Source organism: Haliaeetus albicilla, chromosome 5 (genome assembly GCF_947461875.1).
Source record: "Haliaeetus albicilla chromosome 5, bHalAlb1.1, whole genome shotgun sequence".
Classification (NCBI taxonomy): domain Eukaryota; kingdom Metazoa; phylum Chordata; class Aves; order Accipitriformes; family Accipitridae; genus Haliaeetus; species Haliaeetus albicilla.
In genome coordinates this window covers 40,280,852-40,308,228 of record NC_091487.1, presented here as the reverse complement: position 1 = coordinate 40,308,228, position 27,377 = coordinate 40,280,852, and the positions used below count along the sequence as shown (strand labels likewise).

Here is a 27,377-nt window from a genome sequence, read left to right as displayed (position 1 = left end):
TAAGAAGTTACAACAGTGATTGCAAAGACTGAAGGTGGCCTTTTGCAACAGTAGAAATTGATTTAATGGCTTTTTATTATGTGCTCCCAAAAGGCCCCAGTGCAACTATCTGTTTTGATACCACAATAGCTCACTGCTGTGCAGCCTCTGCTTTAGTGACTTTTTTTTACATGCCCACCTTATTCCCGGGAAATAAGAATCCGTAGGAATTGAAAGAGCCTCCTCCCCAAGGCTGCCTGCCTGTGCTGAACGGAAGAAAGACCCGTCAGTCTCGAGGAGAAGCTATGGAGAGCAAAAGTACCTCCCCGGCAGCCTGACCTTGGCAAGGAGACAGGGGACTCAACATTCGCGACAGGCGGCAGCTCCCTTTAATAAATATTTCACGGCAGAGAATGGCAGACTTGGGGAGAAAATGGAGGGCAGGGTTCAGCCTGTGACGCAAGGTGATGTGACCGGACCTTGTCTAGCAGGGCTGGAGGCCACCTAATTGGCATTCCCGCACCATGCTTATGAAGAGCATTCTGTAGTCCTCTGGGAACGCAAAAATAATTAAAAGGCCCCTCAGCATGCAGCGTTGCTAATGGGCTATTGCCTGCCATGTGATGTTTTTGTGCTCAATTAGAGCTGAGCAACACAGACTGCTAAAAATTCACATCGCCCTCCGAGAGACACCTGGGTGGACCAAGGCTCCTCTTCTGCCGCACGATGGCCCTTGCCGTGCATTGCCCTGCAGCTCTTGTGATAAGGAGCTGAAGGTAGAGGCGACAGCTAAGCTTCGTGCAGCAGAGTACGCATCGCTCTATTTACTGTGCTGCAGACCGAGCTCCGGCACTGGGAGCCTGAGCGAGCGAAGATGGTTGGTTCAGAGCAGTCATACTAGCACACCCGGGCACCTCCACGGTGACCTTGAGCTGCAGAATGACTGTGCATATGGTGTGAAGCAAAGGCCCTGGATCTCTTCCAGGCAAGAGCTCGCTCGCGCATTGCATGTCTGTGTGGACTTCTGGCTTCTCCTAGCGCAGTGCGAGGCTTAGTCGGTGCCAGCTGCGTCTGCCTGGCAGAAGAATTTCTCCAATACCCCCCCCTTTCTCTGTGCAGATCCTCTACGAGATGATGCTGAGAGACCTATCAACACCTTTTGTGTTTTCTCAGGAGGGATTTGGCCACCTCAAGGCAATTTCTCTCTGCGATCTCAGATTTGCCTTCTGTCCAGGCACCTCTTTTATTTACCAGCTCTGCTGTGGAGGCTGCCTTGCCAGGTCTGTGTGCCTAATGCCTTGTGTCTGATGCTCTCACAAGCCTCCATTCACTTTGCAAGCCGTCAGTGCTTCGTTTGGGCCAAAACAGCAACTCGTCTCCAAGGTATGATCGGTTGAGTATTCATGGGCTAAACTTTAGGTAATTAGCATTGTTAATGTTCTCTGTGTGATATTACAGCTGTGGGCCTCATTAAAATGTTCTCCTGGGAGAAGCCAGGCGAAGAGTCAGGTGTCAGCTTTGCTTCATGTGGAAAATCCTGCCTGTTATTCTGAGAGAATTATTTGTTTAAACACAGGATTTACACACGACGGTGTATTTAATCCCCAGCGCTTCTGACAGTCTGAGAGGTGGGCTGAGCTGCTGGGCAGCATCTGGCGTGGCTCAGATGGCCAGCCCCTGCGGCAGCCTCCCTGCCAGGAGGATACCTGGCCGGAGGGAGGAACTCAGCAGCAAGGACCTCCATCTCCTCTGCCGAGGAAAGCCTCGGGCCGGTGGGCTCCTCCCCAAAACGCAGACGGCAGGCAGCAGGCAGGAGCCCGCAGGCTGGTCTGCCCCGGTGCCCACGGTCTCACCCCATCGGAAAGCCCCGTCAGGTCCTACCCGCCGCCTGGCCAGCCCCAGCCCCAGCAGCTGCCCGCAGCAGCGGGAGACTAATGAGTGCTTTTAAAAGAAAGGAGGAAGACAAAAGGCCGCCTTCCTGTGGCACCACCAGCAGCAGTGCTGGTCATCCCAGCCTGCCTCTGTATTTTATACTACGAGTGGGAGAGTCGAGCACGTTACCACCCTGGGCAGGGGAGCTATGCCCCAGTAAGAGGCCTGGAGGAGTCCAGGGACCTCAGGGACTGGGCACGACACATCTGTGCTCTGCAGGAGGCTCTGCATTTGCTCTGCGACCTTCCTTAGTCCTTTTCCCCAGGCCTGCCAGCAGCCGGTTGGGCAATTATTTATGAACAAGAGTTGAGCTTCTTCAGCTGAAGGTGGTAGCTGTGGACAGATGTCAGTGCAACACATGGGCACGTACCAGCTGTTTGTGGGCTCTGAGCACAGGCAGGCAGAGATGCCCATTAACAGAGACAGAGATGTGCAGAGATGCGTGCTGGCTCCAGACCTGGCCTGCCAGTAACTGCACAGACTTTAAAGCATAAATGCTGGTGCCGTTGTTTTTTTTTTTTTTAGCTTTTGTTAAATTTTTTAAAGTTTCACCCAGTATCACTTACGGGGGTGCCTTCAGGGGAGCATGGAGAGCTGTGCTTGTGCCTGGGGAACAGCCACCCATGTCGCTAGCTTGAGTGCTCAGTCCCAGGCAAAGGCTTGTGTTTTGAGATGCCACACATGGCTGTCATCTTGCCACCATCTGAAACCAATGGCTTCAACTTCTAGGTAAGTTTCTACAGCAACAGATTTCATTGCTATTTCCCTTGGGTGCTTTGGCAGGCTGCTCAGATGAGTAATGACCATGTCTGAAAGTCTCTCCCTTCCTTTCCATTTTAGCTAGTTAAATGTCCTTGCTTCCCATGGGTCTTCTTTCTGCCAGAGGGAGTGGTAGGTAGGTGGCTGGAAGAGCAGAGAGATGGAGAGATGCAATGGAGGTATCGGGTTCCTGGTGCGAAGAGAAGTTGAGGGCCTGGGTGGGAACGAGGGATGGCAACGGGCGAGTAGGAGGAAGCCTAACAGGAAGGAAAGTGGGAGAGAAGAGGCTGCAGGATAGGGATGGGGATGGAAGATTACCTGGCTGCAGGGAGAGGATTTATACAGTGGGATGCTGCTTTGCATCAATTATGCAAATCACCTGTACGCGTTGTGCAATCTTTTCTTGGGTTTGCTGTTGTGGTAGAGGAAGGCTGGCTGCTCCCCATGCTGCCGCGGCTGCCGCCACTATCAAAGGAAACTATGTCCTTCCCACAGCTCTGCTGACACCATCAGCTGTCAGCACCCAAACTCATATGCAAATGAACAGAACCGCCTTGATGTCTGCTGAGTTAGAAAAAAAACGACACACACACAAAAAACCCCTTAAGGGCAAAGGGGAAATTGGGCTTTGTCTGGTGAAGACCTGTAGTTCAAAATCTTTCCCCAGCACCCCAGACAGTCCAGAGACTCACCCTCTAACACATCATTTTCAAGTTGCTGTGGCAGGGCAGAGTAAAAGCAAAGATCCCCATCTCTCTGGAAGCAAATGTGGTAATGGGGGTGTTAATGGCCATCTGTCTGTCTTACCAGCGTTATTTAATAACTTCTGTTGCATTTCCTGCCTGGTTTTAGCCCAGCTTCCAAAGGAAAGAAGACTAGTGCTGTCATGAAATCATCTGCTTCCAGCTAATGCTTTCTAAATTCCTTGGTCATTTCAGCCAAGTATGATAAAACCATGTAGTTTTTAGGGTCTTATAAATTTTATGAAAACATATGGATGAACAGGGAAGGGAGAGGGAGTGCAAAACATCTTGTTAGTCCCTTCTGAAGGAAAGGACGCAGCGTGACATTATACCATATTAAACACTAGGGACCGTGAGAGAAAGATTATGAATGCCACAGCTGAATGGAAAATTGCAGTTGGAGCCTGCATCTTAAAGCCATTGGAGAATCCCATACAAAGCAATAGAAACCCATAGAAAATAATGTGTTGTTTCTTCTGCTGCTCATGGAGCATCATCTCGCATGCTGTGGTTGAAAGATAAAAATGTCTGTTGGAAATTTCACAGTGGACAGCACCAGGCCAAGAACACAGTAGGGTAAATGTAATTGCGTTGGTCAACTCTTCTGGTAAACACCTCAGCTGGTTCATATCGGAGTACCTCCACTGAGTCTGCTATGCTGTTTTACACCTGCCGAAAGTCTGACCCATCCAATTTTGTGCTGAGGGAAGTGTTTTGTTCTTCTTTCACTAATAAAAGTGTAATACGTCAGCAAAATTACCTGTTAGACCAGGCCCTACCTGCTCTTTTAGGAACATTTCACCAGAGCTAAATCCAGTCAACATCTCTGTTGTTCTGGACCTTCTCAGAGCTGGGAGGAGCCTGGAGCAGAGGAATGGCACAGCGTAAAGCTTAGGAGGATCCAGTTTTTCTCTTGGGCTTGTCCAAATATCCATAGTCCATCCATGTCCAAGCTTTCAGTGTTTCCAGAGGTGGCCTGCATTTCAGCAACAGGACTAGTGAAGAGAGGTGTCCTTCCTCAGGAGGAGTTGTGCACAGCGCTGTCTGCCCTTGCGCCGCACAAACGGCCCTTGGAAAAATTTGACTCCTTCTGTAGCCAGGGCACGCAGCCAAGTCAAACCGCAGAATGTGGGTCCACATTTTGGCTGGTGCCTGCTCAGTGTATTCAGAGCAGAGCTTTACCTTGCCTTATGGGTTGGAGGCAAATAGCAGAATTCAGAGGCGGCAGCGCTTGCTGCAAAGCCTGTGCCATACCCAGCCCTTCGTACACCTGGAGCAGAAGCCACAGACAGAAATGCCACGTAAGAATGGGAATCACGTAAGAAAACCAATTTTGTTTCAGGAGGATTCAGAGCAGGTTTTTGTATGGTGGTAGAGGCCAGAACAGCGCGATATCGACTACTAAGATCTTTACTAATAACGCTAACTTTGGAGAATCGCTGGGCACAGGGATTTTATCCAATTTAAATGTAGCTCTCCTGTGTTTCCTTTGCTGTGAACTTGCGCGGATGAAAGGAAGAATAATAACTATCTTGCAGACAAGCAGTTCCACGTACCGGAGATTAGCAGAGGCACCGGTGAGGCGCAGGGCTCCTGCCGGGTGCTGACATTCCCGTAGCGCTGAGCAGAGCCTGCATTCAAATTGCTCTGAGGAGAGCCGGCTCTTCTACAGGGGCCATGCCACGAATGCGTCAGAGACCAGGCAAAGGGGTGCTCGTCACTCACAGCTTGCCGAGCGCAGGGGTGTCCGCTCGTTTTCTGCCTGACGGACTGGTGTGTGCATCCTTTCCTCATGCTCTGGTGCACGCGTGCATTTCCGTGTGCATCTGTGTATCTGTTTCAGGGCTGACATGTTCATCTGATGATACATATTTAAATAATGTAAATAATTGACATGCAATAAGGAAATGTGCTTTATCAAATGAAGCGAGACCAGGCAAGGCCCAGCATCAATTCATATTCATACACTGTGCATTTCCTCCCTGTTTAATCTGTGTTTTAAAGGAACCTGTCCCTACTGGGAATTCCACTGCCAGCCCTCACCGGCCTTGTTTTGTGCATAGTATGCCTTCAAAACTAATCCATCCTCAAAGCCAGAGGCTCATGTCAGCTTCATTTTGAGAGCGAGCATTTAATTTTTGCTTGCTCCTGTCCTTTAAAAAAAACCCCCAACATTTAAGCTAATAAAGGGGAAAGAGCAGGGAGGGAGTAGAGAAACAGCAACCTGACTCTCCATCCATCCATCCATCCACCCATCCATCCCAGCTAAAGCCAGCATTTTATCATGAAGATGGATTTCTCCTTGCCCTCTCTCTACCCTGTGTTGACATTAGGACTCTGTGTAAGGCTCCTGAGGCCCATTTCTCCTGGGTTTAAATTCAATGCCCCTGCACTTCTTTCTTCTGCCTTTAAAAGTTTCTTCTCTCCTCTGCTTATTTTGTACTGGCAGCATAAAGTTTTGAATGACCAAACAGGGACTGTAATTTGTAGTGCCCGGTGATCCTGACGACAAGCACCGGCTGAACAGTACAAATCTTCCCTAAATCCAGCTTGCCTTTGATCCAGCCGTGTGTGTACCCTTTTCAGTCTCTGTGCCTCCAAACGTTTGTGGCATTCCTTCTTTGTTTTGGGGAATGTGTGGAGCAGCACTTTTATTAATTGTGTGCCGCAGCCTGCGAACAAATTAGCATGTGTGCACAAAGGTGCTTTCCTGGCCACCCTATCCGTGCAGCTACGCTTAATTGGTGTGAGCGTGGCAAGGGAGAAGCTGTCAGGCAGGCACTGTGTTTAGCTTCCCTCTTTCTTCCCCTCTCACTCAGGAATTCAGCTACATTATTTTTGAATCAGAGTCTCCAGGCGTCTTGCTTAATTTATGCTGCAACTTTCTCATCGTCCCCGGAAATGCAATTGGAAAGAAAAAATCCATGCAGAGGATCTTTAGGAGAGGGCGAGGGGAAGCTGCCAATGGCGATTATGCAGTGATACAATCAGCATGAAGAGTGGCTAGTGCCTCTGAACAAACAAGTTATCGGTAAAAAATGGCAGCTTTGATCAATTTGTGTTTTCATTTGTCTCCATGTGAGGCTGTAAGCCTTTAACTTCAAGTCCAGCCATTAAACTCAGGCTGCTCAAACTCAGGCTGCTTTCCCTTGAAAAAGGACTATGTGGAAAAAACTCTCTTCCCCTCCACCTCCCTGTTTCAGGCATTTAGGATTAGCACAGCATCTCTGAGCTTATGCCTGCTGCTTCTTCACCTCCTTCTGAGCCTGGGAATTTGTCTTTCTTTGGCCTGTACTGCTTTCCTGTTTTCACTCACATACAGACCACGAAGAACCTGCACGTCTTCAGTGTTTTCGGCAGGGTGGGCGGTGAATGCGCTGCTGGCCAGGGAATACGCCCCGAGGAAACCTGCTGGAGCAAGACCCAAGCTCTTTGAAACTGCGTGAGGGAGCATTTTTGTGCACTTCGCCTTGGGTATTTGCAAAGCTGCAATCCGGAGGGACAGCTTCTGCCACCGCACCGGGAATGTTCCCCCAGCATTTGCCACCATGGTTTGTGCCTCCTGCGGGGCCAAGGGGGAGAAGTCTGCAGCCATCCCTCAGCCAGGGCGTCCCCCAGCACATCCCCAGCTGGAAATCCAGCCGCAGCAGGGGACCCTGGCATCCCACCCCTCACAGGGGAGCAGTCGGCGGGAGCAGAGCACAGCACCATCCTTTCCCAGCAGCAGTGTTTTTCCTGAGTCGATGGCCCAGCAGCACTCGGTGGTCTGTAGGGCTGCAGGAGAAAGGAGAAATTAGCATGCATGTCCCCATGCCTCTTGGGCCCACAGCATCCAGGTCTCATAACTCTCCCTTTCTCTGTGCTGTCCTGATGCCTCTATTGTTTCTCATCAGCTCTCATTATGTTGATTTAATGTCTTCTGCCTTCCTGGGGCAGAAATAGCACTCGTCCTTCCCCTGCATCTTCAAGACAACACTGTGCAGCTGCAGAAAGTCCTTGAGAGTGCATTAGTGGCAGCTCTGACCCACAAACATCTCTTACTTATCTGCTCCAGACGAGAGATTGAATTCCCCAGTCCTACAGACCGTAATGAAAGGATGAATGGGAGACCAGGGTCGTTACCTGGGTAAAGCAGAGCTGTCACGCTCTCTGCAGAGGCACTGATTCAGCTCCCCCTTGGTGACCCCACTCAGGTACATTGATGACAATTAGGAGAATTGGTTTTGGTACTGTCAGAACGGTGCAGGTTGCCTGTTTGGACCATGTGTAAATGAGCAGGATCGCCACAGGGCACAAAATCCCTGGGAGGTGCAAGACTTGGCTTCTCCATGCTGCCTGCTTTTCCAGTGCTGCGTGTGTGCAAGGACGTGTATACTGCCCAGGCACTCAGTAGAGGGAGAAACTGAGGCACGCTATGGTGTGTCTCAAGATACAGTGCAAGAATGGCAGGTTTAGTTTGTGCTGAAATGACGCAAACGTGATTCTCCCAAGGCCATACTCTGTAATAGAGGATTCATTCAACACAAAGCTTTGGCTCACTTGGAATGAAGGACTTGCTCAAAGATATTGCTGGACTCAACAGCTCAACACCTCCTGTAGAGTTGTTCAAAAGGTAACAAGCTCATTTGAAATGTGGCCTGAGGCTTGCTTGGAAGCTAGCTCCAGGCTGAGAAGTCCGCTTTGCCCACCAACATCGTGGCCCAGTGCTGACTGCAGCCTTTCTCCACCTGAGCTGACTTGCTTGTAGGGCAGCCCCAGGCTCCCTGCAAACCCAGGACGCCTGTAAAACATTCATCAGTCCTAGAGAGCCTGCAGCTGAGCCCGAGCTTAGCTTTGTGTCTTGCACGAACTGAAAAGCCAAATGTATTTTCCTTGGTTTCACCGCACCTCCTGTTCTTAGTCTTTGCCTCTCATATGCCATGTCACTGCTGTTCGTTTTCTCCTAGGGACAAGTCAGGCAGGCAGTGGCATCTTCTCCTGCTGTTCCTGAACCCACCAAAGTCTTCAGTAGTTTTTTACAGAGGTGGTCCCAGCTCCTCTGATTTGCAGTTTTGTGCACCAGCATCCCCTTTCCTGATTCGGGGCAGCCTGAGCCAGGAGGGATGATTTTGTGCTGGTAGTTGGAAGCTGATGGGGAAGAGAGTATAGGATTTTCTGGGCTTTCCAGAAACAGTCACCATGGGGAATTTTGTGAGCGTAGAAGGTTGGACAGCCGGGGTCTCTGGCCTCAGACAAGAGCCACCCTGGTTCCCTGCCAGAAGCTCTTCCTCATCCCTCTCCTTTGGGTTTCTGCCTGCTGGAGAAGACAGGTGAGTCATGGTCTTGAGGACCTGGCACGGGCACAGAGCCAGGGGAGACCAAGGGCAAGCAGACAATGATGGGAGGTATCATGGGAAAAGGTCAAAGACAGGAGGACAGAGAAAAAAGGGAGGAAAACTCAGACAGCCTTCTGCTGCAGTTTCCAGGGAAGACAACCTTATTCTCAGCAGTGAAAAGGTTAATTCCCTTGACAACCTCTCCTCCTCCTTCCCAAAGTCTATCTATCTCAGACATAATCAAAGTATTTAATTAATATTGCACTAGTCCAAATAAGTACAATCATCTTCCAGGAGTATTTACATGTCAGGCTATAATTAGCAGCCTCCTTGGCACGAGCCCACATGAGTTGACAGGTCACGGTTTCCATTACATACTACATTTTTCCATATCATCGCTCAGTCATGAGTGTCTATGAAATGAGTTAACCAGACTCAGCAAAGACGAGGGATTGAGTGAGCCATGGTGGCAACCAGAAGAGGAGCAAATGATTTTTCTTGTCAGGAACTTGCTGAGAATCATTAACACCTCAGTTAAATGACAACCCCCTAAACTATTTTTTTTTTAAAATATGGTTTTCAAGTAATTTGAGAAGTGGAATTTCAAGATTTCTGTATTTCCTAGACATGATGAACCATGTCTTCACTGACTGAAATTCTTTCGCCTACTGATGTGGATGGTAGCACTTTGTCCATCCTACTGGAAGTTGTCTCTTGCTCCAACAGGGGCAGATGGATGAAGGAGGTATGGCACTTAAAATCCTCAATATGTTCTTGAACATCTTTTCCCCCTAGACCTTGCTGTTAGCTGCTCAGACACAACAGGACACATAAGGAAGCACAATTAAGCTTCAGACCAGAAATTAACTTCTTCCTGTGGAGGAAAGTTATGTGGTTGTGATCAGAGCCTTTGGGAGGCTGAGTCCTTGAGCATCAATGTCCCCGCACTGCCCTTGCTGAGATTTTCCGCCTTGTCATGTCCCATGTATTGCAGCTATGTCCCATACGTTGCAGCCATGTCCCATACATTCCAGTCAGGCAATGGTTGGGCTGTGCTAACGCTGCAACTGAGAAGCAACGGTAGAAAGGAACCCTTACACAACTTAAATACCAACAGTCCCCTTGGTCTGACCCCATAAAATAAGGCTTAATTAACTTAAATAAATAACTTAAATAAACTTAAATAAATTAACTTCTTTAAATTCTGCAACTTTAGTCAAGATGAGCTTCACAACATATTGTTTTTTTCCCTCAGGAAAGACACCACCAGCATTACAGTGAAACTAGCTTAGAATTTTATTTACCTTTGCTATAACCTATTACTTTTTTTTTCTTTTTCGGTAAAATTTCGGGGGGGGGGTCCCTTATTTCAAGAAACTGTTGCTATAGATAACCTATATACAATCAAAGAAATAACAGCTTTTATGGAGATGCCTTATTGTAAGTAGAAAAGCAGTACAGGTCATTAGAATAAATAAAGTTAAAATTTTCAGTGAGCAAGTCAGATAAATAGACATTTTCCTGCAGAAAGGGATTTTTTTTCTGTCAGAAAATGTTAATTCATCTACCCCAAAATTTTCCACAGAAAGTTGACAATACACTTGATAACAAACTCTTGTGAAACAAACCAGCAAACAAACAGAACTGATTTAAAAAGCCATTTCAACTTGAAATGTTCCATTTTGATCATCTTTAATGTCACACTTTAAACAGCTTTCTCTTAATTATGTTAATGTCAAATTGAATCATCTAATAAAAAATAAAGTTAGAATGAAATAATTTCCTTCTACCCAAGTCCAAGACTTGGATCAAAATGAAAGTCAATTTTTTTCCTAACTTAATTCAGAATTACTAGGCATTTTCTATTTCATTGCATTCTGCAGCAGAAGAATGTTTGAACCATGAAAGTCCCACCCTCAAGTGTAAAAACCCCCGTTTGCTACATAGTTCTTGGGAGCAATGATAGCACCTAAAAGATTCCTTGTGAAGCCATGAGATCTTTGCCTTGTCCCTGAAGGCACCCAGTTGGCATATGACAGATTTGTGATGGTGCAGTAAAAGGTACAGGAAATCTGCTGAGGACTGCAAGGTTTGATGCTGGAAAAACATGGAGTATAGAAACACAGGCTTTATTATTATTATTATTTTACTCAAAAAAGGTTATTCATAAATGTTCAAAACAGATACAGGCATAAATCCAGAAAAAATAGCAATGAGCAAATTCTCTCTCACCTTTTCTTTTACAAAACTGTTAGCATCCTTATTCTGTCGCTCAGATATGCGTGCTGCGTATTTGCAAGAGCAGTTGAGTGGGCAGAGGCCCAGCGAGGTGGGCACCCACACAGAAGAAAGCCCTCCAGTCTCCCTGTGTGCTTTTTGACTTCCTTGCTGGAAATTCTGCTCTAGGTGATGTACAAGGGTTTTGCAGAAATTACGTCTCTTGGTTTGATACCGTGTTGACGACTCATTTAACTGGGTTTCTGCTTGGATGTGAGCTCCAAAGATGCGTTTTCTGCACTGCTCCTAGCTGGCCCACTCAGAAGAAGACCCACGCTGCAGTTTGGGATGGAATGCAGAAGCAGTGTGTGTTAAGGGGGAGGAGGGAGAAGGAAGGATGAAGCATTTAGAGTGCGTGCAGATTTCAAGCGGGTGCCCTGCCTGGCTGCCACGAGGAGACAGGAACCTTAATGCTGACCCCCACGGACAGGCTCTCTTGCAGCTGCAGCTGGACAAAGATGCTAACAAGGAAGAGTGCCTCCTTCGGCAAGGGAAAGCCAGTGAAAAACTAGCTGCTGCGGCGGGTGAGGAAACATAAATCAGATGTTTTTACAGTGAAGTTTTCCTGCTGAGCCTCTTGCCTGGGCCTCCCCCGATGCCTCACGCGTGGCTGCCACCGGTGCCCCCGTGCTGGCAGCAGCGGACTGCCCTTCACGCCTCAGAGAGTGCGGGGCTGTATTATGCACTCGCATGTCTCCCTCAAAATTGGCACCATCTGGACCACCACCTGAATGTCATTTTTTCTTGCACAGCATCTCACATGATTTGCCAGCTTGTGTTTGTGATTTGGAGGGGGTGTGTGTGAAAGGTGGTGAGATCTGGCACAGTTTTTTTTGCATAAGCGGTGCCGCTGACAGAACTTTTCTTTAGGATTTAATTGATCTATGCACCTCTTTGGAAACCTGTGCCACTTATTCAGGGGAGCTCCCTAAATCCATGTCCCTCAACCTCCAACCAGGAGTAAGTGGAGTGCTGCAAACCCTCTAAAAGAGTAAACACATTGATCAGCCTAAAGACAACCTCAGAAATAATAAACAGCTTTTTGTTTGTAGTGCTTCTACAGGGAAGGGAAAGCATGCTGGGACAGGTCTTGGAGAGACCAGTCTGTGCTGGGTGGCTGGTGGTTCAGGTAGTGTAGGCACCCACCCAGCATCCCACGGATCAGCTCTCACCAACAACCTGCTCCAGGATGCTCAGGTGAAACAAGTATTGCTCCACCATCTACAGTGCGGTTAAAGCTCTGTTTATACAAAAGTAACCACAATGAGAATCTTCTTTTTAGGGGTTTTCTGTATTCCAGGACACAGACTCCTAAAGCAAATTTTGATTTCATAAATCTGACAAATCCAGGCTGTTGGCCTGTTACTGCAGAGTACGTTCTTGCACCAGTGCTGCCTCTGCTACCAGCCAGTTGCTGTACGAATGGCACAGGACAGTTATGCAAAGGCCACCATTCATATAGGCTATACTGAAATGGCACCTACACACACTGTCCAGCTGTACAGGATCCAGTTATGACCTGTTTCTCTTTCTGGGATGAACAATAACAAGTACATTGGGCCACAGGGAGTGAAATTATTTGCATATGCCAGTAAACCAGGGCAGACCATACGACATTTAATAATGAAACTTTAAAAATACTGAAGTTTTAATCATATTAAATATACTACTTCTTAAAGGGAAGCTTGGAAAGGGAAGTTCAGTGCCTGCTGCCTTCACAGAGACCTTGAAGAAATGAGTTGGTTGCATTGCAACCAATAAATTACAAAATTTCTGGTTAAAACCTCTTTGAAATCATGCTGCCTCACAGTGTATGCCAACCAAACAAGGGTTTTAAATGTTTTAGCACATGCAGACGCAGAGTCTTGTCACTACATGTACCATCACTAGTGAGCTAACCTGAGAGTCACACGTCTCTCCACCTTCCCTGCTACAAAAGACTGTGCAGTTGCCATCATTGTGGAAGCTCTGCAAACACACAGATATTTTCTAGATACCTGTGAGCACTGATCCTTAAGGACAAGGAGGTCAAGCTATTGCCTCACCAAAGAAGCCGATGGAGAGCCAGGAGCCGTGGAGAGCAGCACCATCTCCAGGTAGGGAGCAGTCACGTGGTGACTGGGTGACACCTTCACTGGTATTAAGAGGAGCATTTGCCATTTTGGTTCTACCTAATGGTCAATATGTTAAAAAGCAGGAGTGGCCAGTGTTGGCTCCCACTCAAGGAAGGAGAAAGCAGGTGTCTTGCTGAGGAGGGCTCATGAAAGAGCCTATAGAGGCTATATGCATACTCTATAGACATACTGCCCATTCATATTCTCACTGCAACATGCAACTGCGGCAAGTCCTCCAACAAGACTAGGGTAAGGGAAACTTCAGGAAGACGTGTTGCGCCCACTGCTGAGGAAATCCTTCACCATTCTCCATTCACCATTAACTCTGTAATTTTATCTGCTGCCTAACTTTTTTTTGAGTGTGAGGGTATCACACTGCCGCCTTCCTAACTGCCCAGGTCCATCCTGAGAGACAGGGGTCTGCTTACCTAATTTTTGGTTTTGGGAAACTGGTCACTCTAGGTCTACTGGCTCTGCTTCTCTTATTTTTCCAGCCAGTGAGGCTGTATCATCAGCTGTATCATCTGCATCCTCCACAGTTACAAACAAGCCAGGTCCACCATGTGACAGCCATGTAGCCTGGTGGCCTTCTGGTGGAGTCTCTGTAAAAGCTCTCCTAGTTTACAGCTAGAATATATATTTTTTTAGAGACCAAGACAAAGAACATTTCCATTCCTAATTACAAGAAGGAGAAAGGGCTATGCTGCACCGTTCACAGCTGAGTACAGGTAAGTGGGGTAGGGCTGTAGGTCTGTATTAATCAAAGGATTTGCCATGTCCTTCTGGGAACCAAGCAGGTCTAGGTCAGCCAGCAGAAGCTCTGCCAGGGAAGGGCCATGGGCCTCAGTCTTTTATTTGAAACTTAACTTCATCACAATGTCAAGAGCTCAGCTGCTGGTTCAGCACAACCCTAATTAAAACTGTATCTCATGTCCCTTTAACGAATGGTGTAACAAATGGGAGTAGGCATTGATCACATATCAAAAGTCAGTTCATTTTGGCTGCTCCAGTAAAACATGAGCAGTACTTGCACATAACTTCCAAATAGCTCTCAGCCTGACACACAAATGGATTTAACACAGAGTTAACTCCAAAGAAACTTAAGGGAAAACATGCTTTTGATCAAGTTGCTGGGAGAAGAGGTACTTTTCCTTCCAAAGTGCCTGTCCTAAGTTTCAGTAGAGGATGGATGGATGGATGCATGGATGGATGAATGAAATATGACAAAAGAAATTATTGAAATGACTGACACATTGCTTGTTTTTAACAGAAGGAATTGGGTTGGTGGTTTGTTGGGGTTTTTTTGTTGGTTTGGTTTTTTTGTTTTTTTTTCAGAAATAATCAACCACATCTTCCATGAAGTCCAGCGGGCCAACAATTGCTCTTTGCCTCCTAAAAATTGAGTCTTGGAATGGTGCCAACTCTCAGAGTAATAAAGTGCTAGCCAGTGGCAAGAAAATGCAGTTTGATTTATTGTATACCTTTAAAGTGAGTGGTAGGCCTTTTCTATGTACATTAAAAAAAGCAGCCTTTTAATTATGGATTGGTTATTTCTGGTAGCCTTGAGATACAATTATTATCTGTCCGAATGAAAAACCACCTGGGTGGCAAGGCTGGAATACAGGCTTGCTGGTTTTGCCCAAACAAGGAGACTCTAACAACTTTCATGGAAGTTTTAGCTGCATAAATACTGTAGGCACATGCCCTGCAGCTGGATACAACCCTGTACATCCCCTGTGTCCAGAGCACAGCGAATGACACGGACTACAGTTTTTCAGGAAATAAATAATTATTTAGGCTTGGCTGTTTTCACACCCCTTTGCTTTCCAGAAATGGTCTGAGTTAGGACTTGACTTAGAGGAATGTTTCTGGAAACAGTCAAATTAAAACAAAAATCAGAGAAAGGTTGAGCAAACCTGACTGTAACAGTTGTGTCCGTATTTTTGTGTGGCAGAGACAATACCAGGTGATCTGCATGTCCAAGGAAAACTAAGCAAATCTTGAATTTCAACTATCCAATGCCAGTAGCAACTGCCTTGTGAATGAGCTGCAGATCAAGAATTTCTTCAGGAATAACTCTCTGGCAAGTAAATATTTGGCAAGTATATTCAAATAGTGAATAAATCTTGGAGATACTGCAATCTACTTGTGGGCAATTTGTTAACACAAGAAGAGATGGAATTCGTCAAAGACATCTTTGCCCAGGAATGACAGGCTTATAGGCTAATAGAAATTAATTTTCCACCTCTAATATTGAGCACTATTTCTGCCTGGTATCACAGGCCTTGACACTTCTTTGGCATGTGATGTTGAAAACACCCAGTTGCAATTTGTGTTTGCTTTTAAATTTACAGTTTAGCCGAGGGGGTTCAGAAATGCTTCCTGTTGGGAGTGAATTCACCCCTCCGCTGGGCCCACACAGAGTCTGCACCGTGCTTTGAAGTTCCCTGTAAAAACCTCAAAGCAGCCCGGCTGCGAGGTGCAAGCAATGCCTGTCCCCACCTGGCCCTGGAGGAAGGTGTGTCACCCCGTACAGGACCTCGCAGGATGTGGCCAGGGCAGAGACACGGTGCCTTCAGCGTCTTTGAGGCTGACACCTTGTGCTCTGCCTGCGTTTTCAAGTCTCCCGTCATCGCCGTTGTGTAGTGGTAATAAGCCTAGCATGGATGATGATATCCCCGACTATGACAATCACAAATTGCATCCCTGATGCAAGTGCGATCTTAAAGACAAGATGCTGTATTCCAGGCCATCATCCAAGCATGCTGGAGAGGCAGGAGGTGATGGCCAAGATTTACGTGCATAGGAGCTCTGCAGCCTCAGGGGAGCTGAGATGGTGGGAGGGCAGCAGGCCAGGAAGATCAAAGGACCTTCTGAGTCACCAGATCATCAACTGGGTCCTTGCCTCCACGGATGGGGACAGATAGAGTGGGAAGAGGGCTCTCTGGGACCTCTTTCTCGACCTCCTCTCCCATGGGGCTCTTCCATCAGCCTAAGTGGAGCCCCTACTTCTGCCTTGCTGAGATGAAGCCCGTTGAACCAGGTCAAACTCTGCTCCCGTTGCCGTACATATTGCCGGCAGAGACCCCACTGCAGCGGGTGCTCCTGTGGTCTGTCAGGAGAATGAGTAAATTGGATCAAGTGCACTCCCACACAAACGCTCAGCTGGGATGAGTCACTGGGAGCAGGCTGGTAATCTCACCAATGTCTCATGCCTGGCTGCCGTGTTAGTACAGCACTGAGGGGAGTACGTGTTATCTCCAGATAAGAGCACCTGCAGGGTATACTACAGGAGAAAACACATTTGCCTTATTTTATGGGAAACTTGTGCATAGAAAGCCCTACCTGACTTTGAAAATACCTGCTTGAACATATGTATGTATTGACCAAGCATGATGGTACAGTGTTGTATAAAGCTTTCTCTAACATGACTGCAGGATGGTTGTATTACATGCAAAAAAAAAAAAAGCTCTGTGGATATTACGCAAGCCCGGTTTGTGCAAAAACGATTCCAGGAGTGATCTGGGGGGTTTTAACACATTTTATTGGAACTGTTTTCAAAAAGACCTTCACTCATTGCAGTCAGGTGCATTAGTTTCTGTGAGGACAAATGTACAGGGTTTTGAGAATGTCATGCATGTCACTAACAGAATTATTTTCTGATCCTACAGATATTACGGTTTTAAAGCCTTTGACGATCTGCTCTTCCTGGACTGGGCACAACTGCTGATTCTTCTTGCAGTGTTGGGTACGACCCCTTTCTGATGGGAGTCAGCTCTCCTTTTCAGCTACTGTGACAGAATTGAAAATGTGCCCAACAGGAAAGCTGGAGCGGGTTTGGCATTGACTCTGTCTCCCCTTGGCACTCTTGCTAGGGTAAATTTGCAACTGAAATTCCAAATTTGGCAAGAAAAGGAGGAACCATTTTCCTGGCAGCCCTCCATAGGTACTCAGGAGAGTGGATGGGGGGGTGGTAGCCACAGAACAGATGGCAGTGTGGGATGAAGGTAGGTAAAGTGGTCAAAGATGTGCAATAAATAGATTTAACAAATATGTTACACCACAACATGTGTGACACATGCGTGTAGTTTGCCACAAAGAGCATGATGCCAGGGCGATACCTCACTTACGCAAATGACTGGGTAATTGTGCCGTATGGATGAGCACAGCCCTTCTGTCTTCACATTGTTATGTTTTTCCTGAGTGATCTTTTAAAGAAAGAGAAAGGCAGCAAAGGTGATAGCAATCTTTGAGAAACTGGCATATGAGAAGAGCCTCAGCTGTTATAGTCTGAGATGGGGATAAGGCTGAAAAGAGACATGATAGTCCACAAATATCTACACTGTGTTACAATGGAGAGTGGATGTTGATGCAAAGTGCAATAAACTCAAGGTAATGTAAAAAGATACATAAAGGGAAATACTTGGGGAAAAAAATCTACAGTGCTGAACACCTTTGCTATTTGTGGCCTACAGATGGCTCTCACTGTTTTTAAACTTACTGAGAGATGGCTTTTTATTTCGTATATCAGACGTTTGGTTTTTTACTTGCAGTAAGAATGCTTCAAGTATGGAAAAATGTGTTCCTGAGGGCATTTGCTAAGGTCCCATCCCTGGAGATTGCAGAGGCGTGCTAGATAAAGCAACCTTGGCGAATATTCAGTAGGGAAAATCCTGCTGATTACAGGGAGCAATGCAAGATGAGCTGCCAGGTCTTTTATTATCTATGACTCCATGACTATTGGTAGTGAAGGGAGTTCTTGCACAAAAGCCTTTACTGGCTTTATTTATGCCAAGGCTGCTTCCAGGAAGGGGGAATCCATCATGTCAGAGATGAATGCAAACACAGAGCTTTCTCTCTTGCCCTCTCTCTCCTTTTGGACTGTCCTTTAGTCTGACGCGGGGACTATGGTGCTCTGTGTATACTCTCCAACTCGATTTGCTTAAGACACCCCAGAAACAAAGAGACACTGAGGGCAGGATCACCTTAATATAGTAACTTGACTGTTTTCTGGGAACTGCTTGCTTCATTAGAAGAGGAAGTCGGGGGTAGGGGGAAGGCCAAGTCGCACAGGAGTGGGCTGCAGCGATGCCCCGACGGCCAGGCAGGGAGCCAAGGGAAGGACGCTGATCCAGGTCGCTTCACCTGCAGCCAGGGCACATCATTCCTGTGACCCACTAGAGACTTCAAATCCCTGGCAGATGAATCGAAAGGTCATACACAAACCACTGCTACAGTGATGCGAAATTGCCACCATATTCATCAGGTCAGTAGTACCCAAGGTGAGAAAGAGAAAGCCCACGCAACCAGTTTCATTTCCTACTTGGTGCAGGTTAACTCTAGCACTGCTCTTGCTGTTGCTTCTACAATTTAGAAGCCTGTGTTTTGCTGTGCTGCTTTCCATAAGGCTCTGACAACTCTCTAATTAGACAGAAGGCAGCTAAGCTCTGCCCAGCTTTGGCTGAGAGGGCTGTTTTGCAGAGGGGGAGGCAGGGTGTAGCAGAGGAGTTCGGCATCACGGCAGAGTGTCTCTGTGTCCAGAGGCAGGTCATCACAGGAGGCCAGGCATTTTGGGTAGGGTAGCTACCTACCCGAAATGCATGACATGCAGAAGCTTAGGAATTTGGCTACAGGACAGGGCTTGCAGTTTGCAGGTGGCCCACAGCAGATGATCCATCACACTGAGCGCAGAAAGATGGGTTTTTCCCATGTGTTGGGTGTGTGTGTATGAGCAGGGCTGGCTGAGGGTCCTGGCAAGACAAGCATTTTCTAGACTGCAGAAAGCTGTAGTTAGCTTGAATTGGCCGGACCACGCCCAAAATCTGTCTGTGCCGCAGCATGGAGGATCTAACATCTGGTATCAGCCATCGACTGAGGGAAGGACTCGAGGCCTTCCCTGCTGCTGTCTGTGTAAACAAATACGCAGCTGCACTGACAGACACACATATAGAAAATGGTGTCAGAGATTTCAGCTGTCCCGGAGGTGACAGAATGGCCAAGCAGCCCTCAACACAGTGCGCAGGCAAATGCTGCAAACTTGCTTTTAGCAAGGTGCTGCCAGTCCGGCTCGTGGGCCAAGTTGTGCTGTGGGGCTGAGATTCAAAGAAGGGTGAGTCCAAACCTGTGTACACATCCCCCTCCCCCTGTTTTTGTGATTGCAGAGCAGATATAGAGCTCAGTAGCCTGGCACGTGGCAGCCCTTGAGGAGCATTTCTTTTAGTGAAGAGACTGATTCTTCAGCCGGGAAATGTCAGTTTGACAAGCCCTTCATGAGCTGCACGGACCAGCCTCTCTAAGAGCGGGGTCAGAGAAAAGAAGAGTGAAGAGTGACGAGGGGAAAGGCAGCTGACACGTGCAGGTGCTGAAGCAACGGGATGTGGGGAAGATCCAGCGTAACAGCGATGCTGTGTGCTGCCAGCACGACACACGGAGGAGCACCGATGCTCTGATGAGCAGAGCTGCAGGATGGCTTGAAGGTAAATAAACAAAGCAATTAAGCCTGTCCTGCAGGACAAAGGACTGCACATGGCAATTCTCTCAGTCTGATTCCCAAGATATAAAAGATGGCCTCTTGTGAGTGCTAAGCAGGGGGTCTAGTGGATGCAGGTAGCAGTTTCCCTGGCCTGTACTGGTCCCTTGCTTCCAAACCAGCAAAGGTTACAAGTCCTGCAGAGACAAACGGCACACAAAAAAAGATGCTCTGACGGGCGCAAGCATAACTCCCTTCAGCCCGGTGGCCCCGAGGTGCTGTGGCTGGGCACGGTGGTGGGGATCGCAGGCAGGTCTGGGAAGCGGCACAGCCCTCGGAGCGGGGTCGCTGGCGGTCAGGCCTCGTAGCTCTGCAGCTTCCCTTGCACAGGCGTGCATGGGCTGATCGTGAAGAGGAGAGCTTGGACTGCAAACGCCTCTCGGCTCTGGGGCCTTTCAAAGCTGAGGGCTGCGGTCAGCCACAGGTCTTGCTCTCCGGTGAGGCAGCTCACCCAGCTTGCCGACAGGCCGCTTCCCTGCTTGTTTGGGGGGGGGGGGGCAGAGCCTTCACAGGGTGCTGGTGCCGGGGGAAGGGATGAGGGTCACAGAGGAGAGCTGCGATGTGACAGCAGCGCGGATGCGGGCTGAGGGGAACCGGGTGCCTTCAACGCCCCCCCCCACCCCGCGCCGCCCCGGCCTTTGACCGAGCTTCCAAGCTCGGAGCGAAGCCTTCGGTTTCGGTGTTCGCCGAAGCTGGAAGGTGCCCTGGGAAGGGTTAAGTCCCCCCGCGGAGGCGGGAGGCCGGCGCTGGCCGTGGCAGCCCGGCTCCCCGCTCCCCTCCCCGCAGCCCCGGCAGCAGCCAGCCGGGCGCTCCCCGCAGCGGGCGCAGCTGCGCCCCGGCCCCGGCCAGCTGGCTCCCAGCCCTGCCCGCCAGTGTCCGAAGTCGAAATCCTGAGCGGCTTCTGCGTGCCTGTGCGAGGCCAAAAATAAAAAGAGTCAGCGGCAGCGACACGTTCCCGCTGCGCCGGGAGGGCGGTCGGCAGCGGGTTCATGCGAGGGGACGCCGCTGCGTGGGCCCCCCCCCAGCAGGGATGCACAGACCCCGGCTACCCTCAGGGGGCTCACCTCCACCCACCTTCGTGCTCCTCGTCCAAGGGCCACCACAGCCCCTCGCCTCCCCGTGTCCCCCCCCCCGGACTCCCCTCCACCTCCCCCCCAGGGCTCGCCCTCTGCCAGCGTGGGGACGTGGCCCTGGAGAGAAGGGGTGAGCCTCTGGTGTTGGGCAAGTCCCCACGGACACAACGTGCTGCCCTGGTCTGGATGCCTTCAATCGCACCACGGGGGTAGGAGGCCCTTCAGATCTTTTTCCTTGTAGAGGAAAACCCCACAGTGCCTCATTTTTTTTTCTGTGCTTGGCCCCCAATGACCTCCGCAGAGCAGAGTGTGGCACTTCAGAATCCCAGATGCTTTTAGGGGAAATGATGTGTTGTCTAAAGCATTGCTTGAATTTTTTATCTGGTGTGCCTTAATCCACGTGGCATCAGGCTCACGCTGAATTATGACAAGGATCAGACACCCACGGTGCTGGGCTATGAAGCTATGCAGCATGTGGGAGTAACCTGCACGTAGACGGATGTGAGAAATCTTGACAAGGACCCTAAAGGGGACAATCACTCCCGAAATCTCATTCCAGATGAGGATTTCCTAGTCCACCCATAGAAGGTGCTGCTCGGGCCTGGCTGTTGCCTACTATTTATGGAACGATGGCACAGTTTAAGTCCCCAAAGATGAGAGAAGCTCAGCTTAGTATCTCTGCTGACAGATAGCAATATTCAGGGATCAATGCCATTGCCCACAGAGAGTTGTCTTCTGCCACACGAGATGTTTCAGGGTATCTTCTGGGCCCCCAGGCAGGAATGCACTGGTAAATCCAGTGTCATTGCTGCCAGCCCCGTGTGGATGACCTGGGCACTTTTGACCAGCTCAAACAGCATTAGGCTCCTTCACGTGCGACTCATTTGAGCCCCAAGCCTGCAAATTGCTCCCTAAATTCTGCCCACTAACATCCACCCTCTGCGTGGGGTGAATCCGCAGTTTCCTATTGCAAATGCGAGAGGGCAACCACACTGACACTTGTGGCAATAGCCATAAATTCACATTAAAAGGCTTCAAGTAATAGCATTGCCGTGTAAAGACAGCCTTTGAAAAGCTTGTTTCCAAATGCTTAGCAGCAAGATTAGAAGGTTGCTGGCTCTTAGCTGTGAGCTTTGCAGATGCTAGGGGCTGGCAAAGCAAAATCTGTATCACATGAAAAAGTTGATCAGGTCTGACTCTCTCCTGCCGTGAGATTACTTTTCTCACTACAAAGCATTTCTCCTCACCACTAAGTTCAAAGTACGTATGGGCATGAAGATAGCGTATTGTTCACCAGCTCACTGTTCTGCTGAGCAGCCGCCTCGCTTGTTCTCCGTCTCAGGTTATAAACAGTGTTGAGAAGCTGCAAAATTGCTCACAGCTTAAACGACAAAATCGTGATAACCCAGCCTATCTTACCCTACTGTGAGCTCTACTTTAATAATCCTGCTTAATCATTAAACCACAGTAAGAGCAAGGCAAGGAGTTTAAGGCAAGAGCCAAGCCAAGGCGTATCAGAGCACTGCTCAAAACTTGAACAGAGCACAGTCAGCTAGAGACAGAGGAAGCCACATAAAGAGATTGCAGAGCTGTTGTGCAAAGGGTCAGAAAGATGTGGCAGAAAATTCCTATCTGTTGGGACTGGCTGAAGGAGCCAGAGCCAGCTGTGAGCTGCTCCTGCTAGTCAGGACTCTGCAGTGGTGCCCTATTTACATCCTTTTCCCAGGAGACCATCTTGTTATCTAGCACACACACTCCATTCAAGCCTTGCTGTTGACATAGATGCTTTGACTAACCCTTATGCCTGATGATTATTGACTGTAACAGTGGCTGCTGATTATTTTCCAGAATGCTTTACCCTCCACGAAAGGGTACAAAGACAGCAAGTGGACACATCTATTCTTCGCCCACCGTGCTGCATATTGTCTTATGGCAAACTGACTTTTTCTAAGGACATTTCATACAGAGGTGAGGTTAACTTAAAAAAAATAATGGAAAAGCAAGAAAGGAGATAATATAAAGAAAAATAAAACTTGAGAAGACACACTGCTTTGGTCACGCAGCTGGAGACACTGAGAACAGGGTTAGCCCAAGCCCTGCCCATGGATGCAACCAGGACTCGCACTGATTCCAGCGGGATTATTCACGTGCGCACGTGTGCATGACAGACAGAACAGATTTGGACCTTATTGCTTTGACTTTTCCAGGATGCTCAATTTATTTGTGCATTTCAGGAAACAGACCAGTACAGTCAGATGTTCTGTACCTGGGTTCCCCTTCCCCCACCCCGAAACAGAAATAATTGTAGGCTAAAAGCATCACCCATGCCAGAAGATGAGAGAGCCAAATCCTTTCCAAGGCAAAGGACTCACTGAAATCACTGGGGTTTCACCTGAGTGAGGACTCACCGAAGAACTTCACCACAGTCTGTGACGATTTAACTGAAGAGACAATGACTCAATTTTGTATTTTCAGACCGAAATAATAGCCTGGATGGGGGAACGCTCTTGCCTCAGCTTCCTTGAAAGCGGGGAGTGACAGGATTGGTATTGCTGAGATCATTCCAGAATTTGGGTTACCGTGCAGAAAACTGACTCATGTTTTGCAGTCCAAAATGGGGCATATTTTGTCTTCATTGTCTCGCTACCACCTCTTGTAGGATTTGACTGCAGCATGGAAGCATCCTGATATAACTTTACAGTGCATCGTGGTGTTGTTACTGTAGTAACTTATTACTAGGACACCTTGTGTTATCTTTATTGCTGCAGTACCTGATACAAATGTACCACCATTTGTCCGCACACACCATTATTACTGCCTTATTCCCCAAACTAATTTACTGCAGCGTCCTGTTGTGTCTTATTGCTGCATTATCAAAATGCTACTTTACTGCAGCGGCCTGTGTTACCTTATTGCTTAATTTATCCTGGTATTATTATGTCAGCTTACTGCCACTTTTTATGGCTGCCCTGCTACCATTTTATTACAGTACTCTATGGGATCTTAGCGCTGAGTTATACTGAGAGTACATTAATCCATTTGCTTTAGCCTAACGCTGTCTGCACAGTCTTGTCGAACCTTCCTAGTGCTTGTCCTGGTGCTGTTGTGCCACAATAGCCACAAATGCTCTGGATACTCTATTATCCAAGTAACAGTGTACAGCCATATTTCACAGCCATCGCCCTGTAAGTATGGGAAGCTTTGTAGCTCGCTTGCACAGCATGGACATCATAAAAGCTTTCCAGACTGCCTTTCCTTGAAACAATGCCTTTTAGAACATAAATAGAGCTGGAAAGCTGATTTCCTAACTCATCTTCAGGACGATGAGGTAGTTGGAAGACATGGGATGCTTATAAAGCAGCAGATTCCTGCTTGCAACACTCAATGGGATACCGGTGAGTGTACAAGAGTAGCATCACTTGGAATAAGCAATGTCATTAAAAAGCAGTAATTGAAGGATGCGGTTCATGTGGAAGTAATTACATGTTAGTATCATCATATGTGAAGTAAAAGACACGTGAGGAGCAGGTCATACGTGTTCCCAGGGGGAGGTCTTGTCTACTCTCATGTTTGTTTTAGAGAAATTTAGTCAGGAAATGAGGAGCAGAGCTTTCTTCTCTCCAGAGAATATGCAGCTCTGTCCGCTCAGCTAGCCATTACTGAGCAGATTAGCTTGCACGAGTGTGCATTTAAATGGCAAGCTGTTCAGCATCCAGGCCCCCTGATGTACGCCCATATGCATGCTCTCTGTGTCTGTAAAAATTCCCTCCATGCACTCAACTGTTCAAACACAGCATATTCCCCACAGGCAAAACACTGTGGCAGCCAACACGACCGTCCTGCAGGAACGGAGCAGCGGGGCAGCAGCACATCTCCAAGTTAAAGTCCGGCATTCCTGCTCCCTGCACAGACCGTAACCCAAATTCCACCTGTCCCGTGCACCCGCCAGCATCCTTCAGTCCTGCCCACGTGTGCCCCCATGCTGCAAGACACTGAGGAGTATCTCCATGGAGCTACCCCATCCTTCCCCTGGAGAAGACCTGTCCAGCGTCAGGAACTCACTGCAAAGCAGAGACCCCCTGGTAACACCTAGCCACCTCTGCTCCTTGCTATACACCAGAATTTCACTCTTTAGGCAATTCAGCAATGCTCTGCAGAGCAGTTCGGGGGTTCACAGGACAGACCTCCCGTGGGAAATGCCTCAGCCTACAGGCTGGGCAGCACCGGCAGTGGAGTAGCTTGGGGTGTGAGCAGCTGTTGGTTTACAGAGCTACAGCGACGCTTGGCAATGACACAGATGAAAACACCGTCAACAAGGCTCTGAGAAGAGCCAGCCTTTGCATTTTCCTAGGGATGACATAAGGGGACACGTATGAATGTGCATGAATGGACAACTGGGCCTGTTACACGAAGACCCGCTACTACCCGAGGGGACCCTTTGGCTGGGTGGGCAACAGAGGACAAATGGGTCCTGCAAGGACAGCTAAGTGACAATTTGGAGGGGACCAAATGTCCCCTTCAGTGGCAGGACACCACATGAATATCCAGGCACATCCATGATGGTTCTGCAGTCCTGGAACTCTCTTGTGTGTCATGTATGTGTAGGACGCATTTGGTCTAAAGACCTCAGACAGCAGGCTGTTTATGGGAATAGGCGTGTGTACAGAACAAATATCATACTCAGTATTCTACTGTACATTCATGCAGCTGTAGAGGGTCTTATGGACCTTAGGTAAAATCGATCATAGGAGTTTTCTGGAGAAAAAAAAAAAAAAAAAGAGGTATCAAAATAAGAAATGTCATGGGTAAAGAGGGAAGGTCCTTTTTTCTGACAGAAACTATTCTGGCCTGATTTTGTGCATTCATAGGCCTTAGATATTAGAATAATACTTGCCTCAGAAGTGAGTATTATCAATAGCCAGCTGTCTACTTAGCTAGATGGTTTTGCCTAGGTAGGAATGCAGACTTGTAGCCATATAGCAATTTCTACCACCTGCACAAAAAGCCAATTTGCCTTGGCATGAGTGAAGAAGACCAAGAAATGTCCATTTTTACATATGCTTCAGATCTGAACTGCTTGCAAAATACAGGAGGTTTTGTGGCATTAAGTCAACTGATTCTTGAAATTTTCCTGTATAGGCAACGTACTGTATGTGAATGCAGTCCATTTTCCTATCTGCAGCTAGTATACATGGGTTTTTTAATTAAAGTCACTTCAGTTCTGTCCTCATCCTAAATTCCATACTCCCAACAGCCTGAAACAAGCTACTGAGTCATCTCCTGCAGTTGTATTCATGGGCTGTAGGTCAGATGAGTTTTAGTGGAAGCTCATTTCCTCCTGTGCTATAATTTCACTCTTACAATGGTGCTTCTCAGTGGAGTCAGTTATCTGAGCATTATATCACAGCTGGGTGCACTGCTGTTTAGGAAGGTTTACCTGGCACCCAGCGCCCTGCCCATTCACGCACTGCTGCTGCCAGTCCCATCACCATCAATTCCCTCCTCACTGTAGACTGAATTTTGACACGTGCCCACATCAGAGTTGCCTTTCCCTGTATACACATGAGCAGATTTTGGCCCTCTGTGATTGGAGTCAGAGTCCAATTCTATCTATCTACTTGGAGTAAAGCTTGAACATCCATCATTGAGTAAGTATGCAAAACCTTAAATAAATAGAAAATCAAATACAATATAAAACAACTCACTTTTAAGTACCGCGCATGTATGTGTGTGTTTGTGTGTGCGTTACACATCTAAAACATGACTTTTTGAGCATCAGGCAGAGTCTGATAACATTTGCACTACACGCACATGCAGAGCGATTCCGCCGACATCAGAGGATTTGCACCAGGATCAGAGTCTGACTCAATGGGGCAGATCCTCAGGTGATGAAAACCACTCATGCTCTCCTGACTTCAGCTGAGGATCTGGCCATCATCTCTGGACATGCTACATGCTATTGGAAGGACGGTGAGTGATGAACTTCAATAGTGCCTTTTTTTCCCATTGCTTTAAAGGAGGAGAGACATAGGAAAGAAAAACAAAGTTAAAGTCAATGAGTCTGCAGGAGAAATGCATTTGAGATTCTGTGAGAAGGAGAAGCAGCTTCCAGCAGATATTTCATTGAATTCAGACGGCCACGAGAAAGGGAGCAAGTGAGATTGCAGTGCCATCTATTACAGCTATGTTTGTGCCAGGGAGAGAAGAGATGAAGGAAAAATACTGACGTCTCTCAGCTCTTCTTTCTCTAAGTTGCAGTCGGGTCCGTTTCTTTAAATAACAGGACAGCAAGCCCTTGCCTCGTTGGCTTTCTGCATACGGTGAAGCGTGCTCCTCCAAACCCCGGTTGGAAACAAAGAACCCGCGCAGGGCTCTGCGTCCTTACAAAGCTGCGCAGGTAGGAAAGTGTTGATGTAAACTGTGAAGAGAGGTGCTCCCCCCGGTGCGTGGCTCTCCGCTTGTGCTCGTTCAGGCTCTCTCCCCCGCGGGGACCCACTCTCCCCGAAATGCCCCATCCCCGGCAGCGGTCCCAGGTGTCTCTCCCACGGGGTGGTCGGCTGAAGCCGTCAGGAGGACTGCATCAGGCCCGTGAGGCGCTTGCTCGCCAGAGACTTTCCCTGGAGGGAGGGACAGACAGACAGACAGAAGAGACCCGG

The 27,377-nt window shown here is 48.1% G+C and overlaps 1 protein-coding gene and 1 long non-coding RNA gene across 7 annotated transcripts in view; one reads left to right on the top strand and one right to left on the bottom strand.

Annotated features, from left to right (window-relative positions):
* The first annotated feature begins 428 nt into the window (after positions 1–428).
* On the top strand, positions 429–22,919 carry LOC138685513 (uncharacterized). 4 transcript variants are annotated; one of them, XR_011324804.1, is made up of 4 exons: positions 429–1,362; positions 9,354–9,473; positions 15,074–19,595; positions 22,570–22,919. It is a non-coding gene; the product is annotated as an uncharacterized lncRNA (long non-coding RNA). The 4 variants fall into 4 exon arrangements; XR_011324805.1 differs by lacking the exon at positions 9,354–9,473; XR_011324803.1 differs by lacking the exon at positions 429–1,362 and having other exon boundaries at positions 8,276–9,473.
* The window catches only part of RGS6 (regulator of G protein signaling 6), a 298,899-nt gene continuing 294,436 nt past the window's right edge, over positions 22,915–27,377 (bottom strand). For all 3 annotated transcript variants that reach the window (XM_069784286.1, XM_069784288.1, XM_069784287.1), the window contains one exon: positions 22,915–27,338. In XM_069784286.1, the coding sequence (XP_069640387.1) occupies positions 27,288–27,338 (51 nt within the window). In that variant the 3' untranslated portion in view covers positions 22,915–27,287. The remainder of the gene's footprint in view (positions 27,339–27,377) is intronic.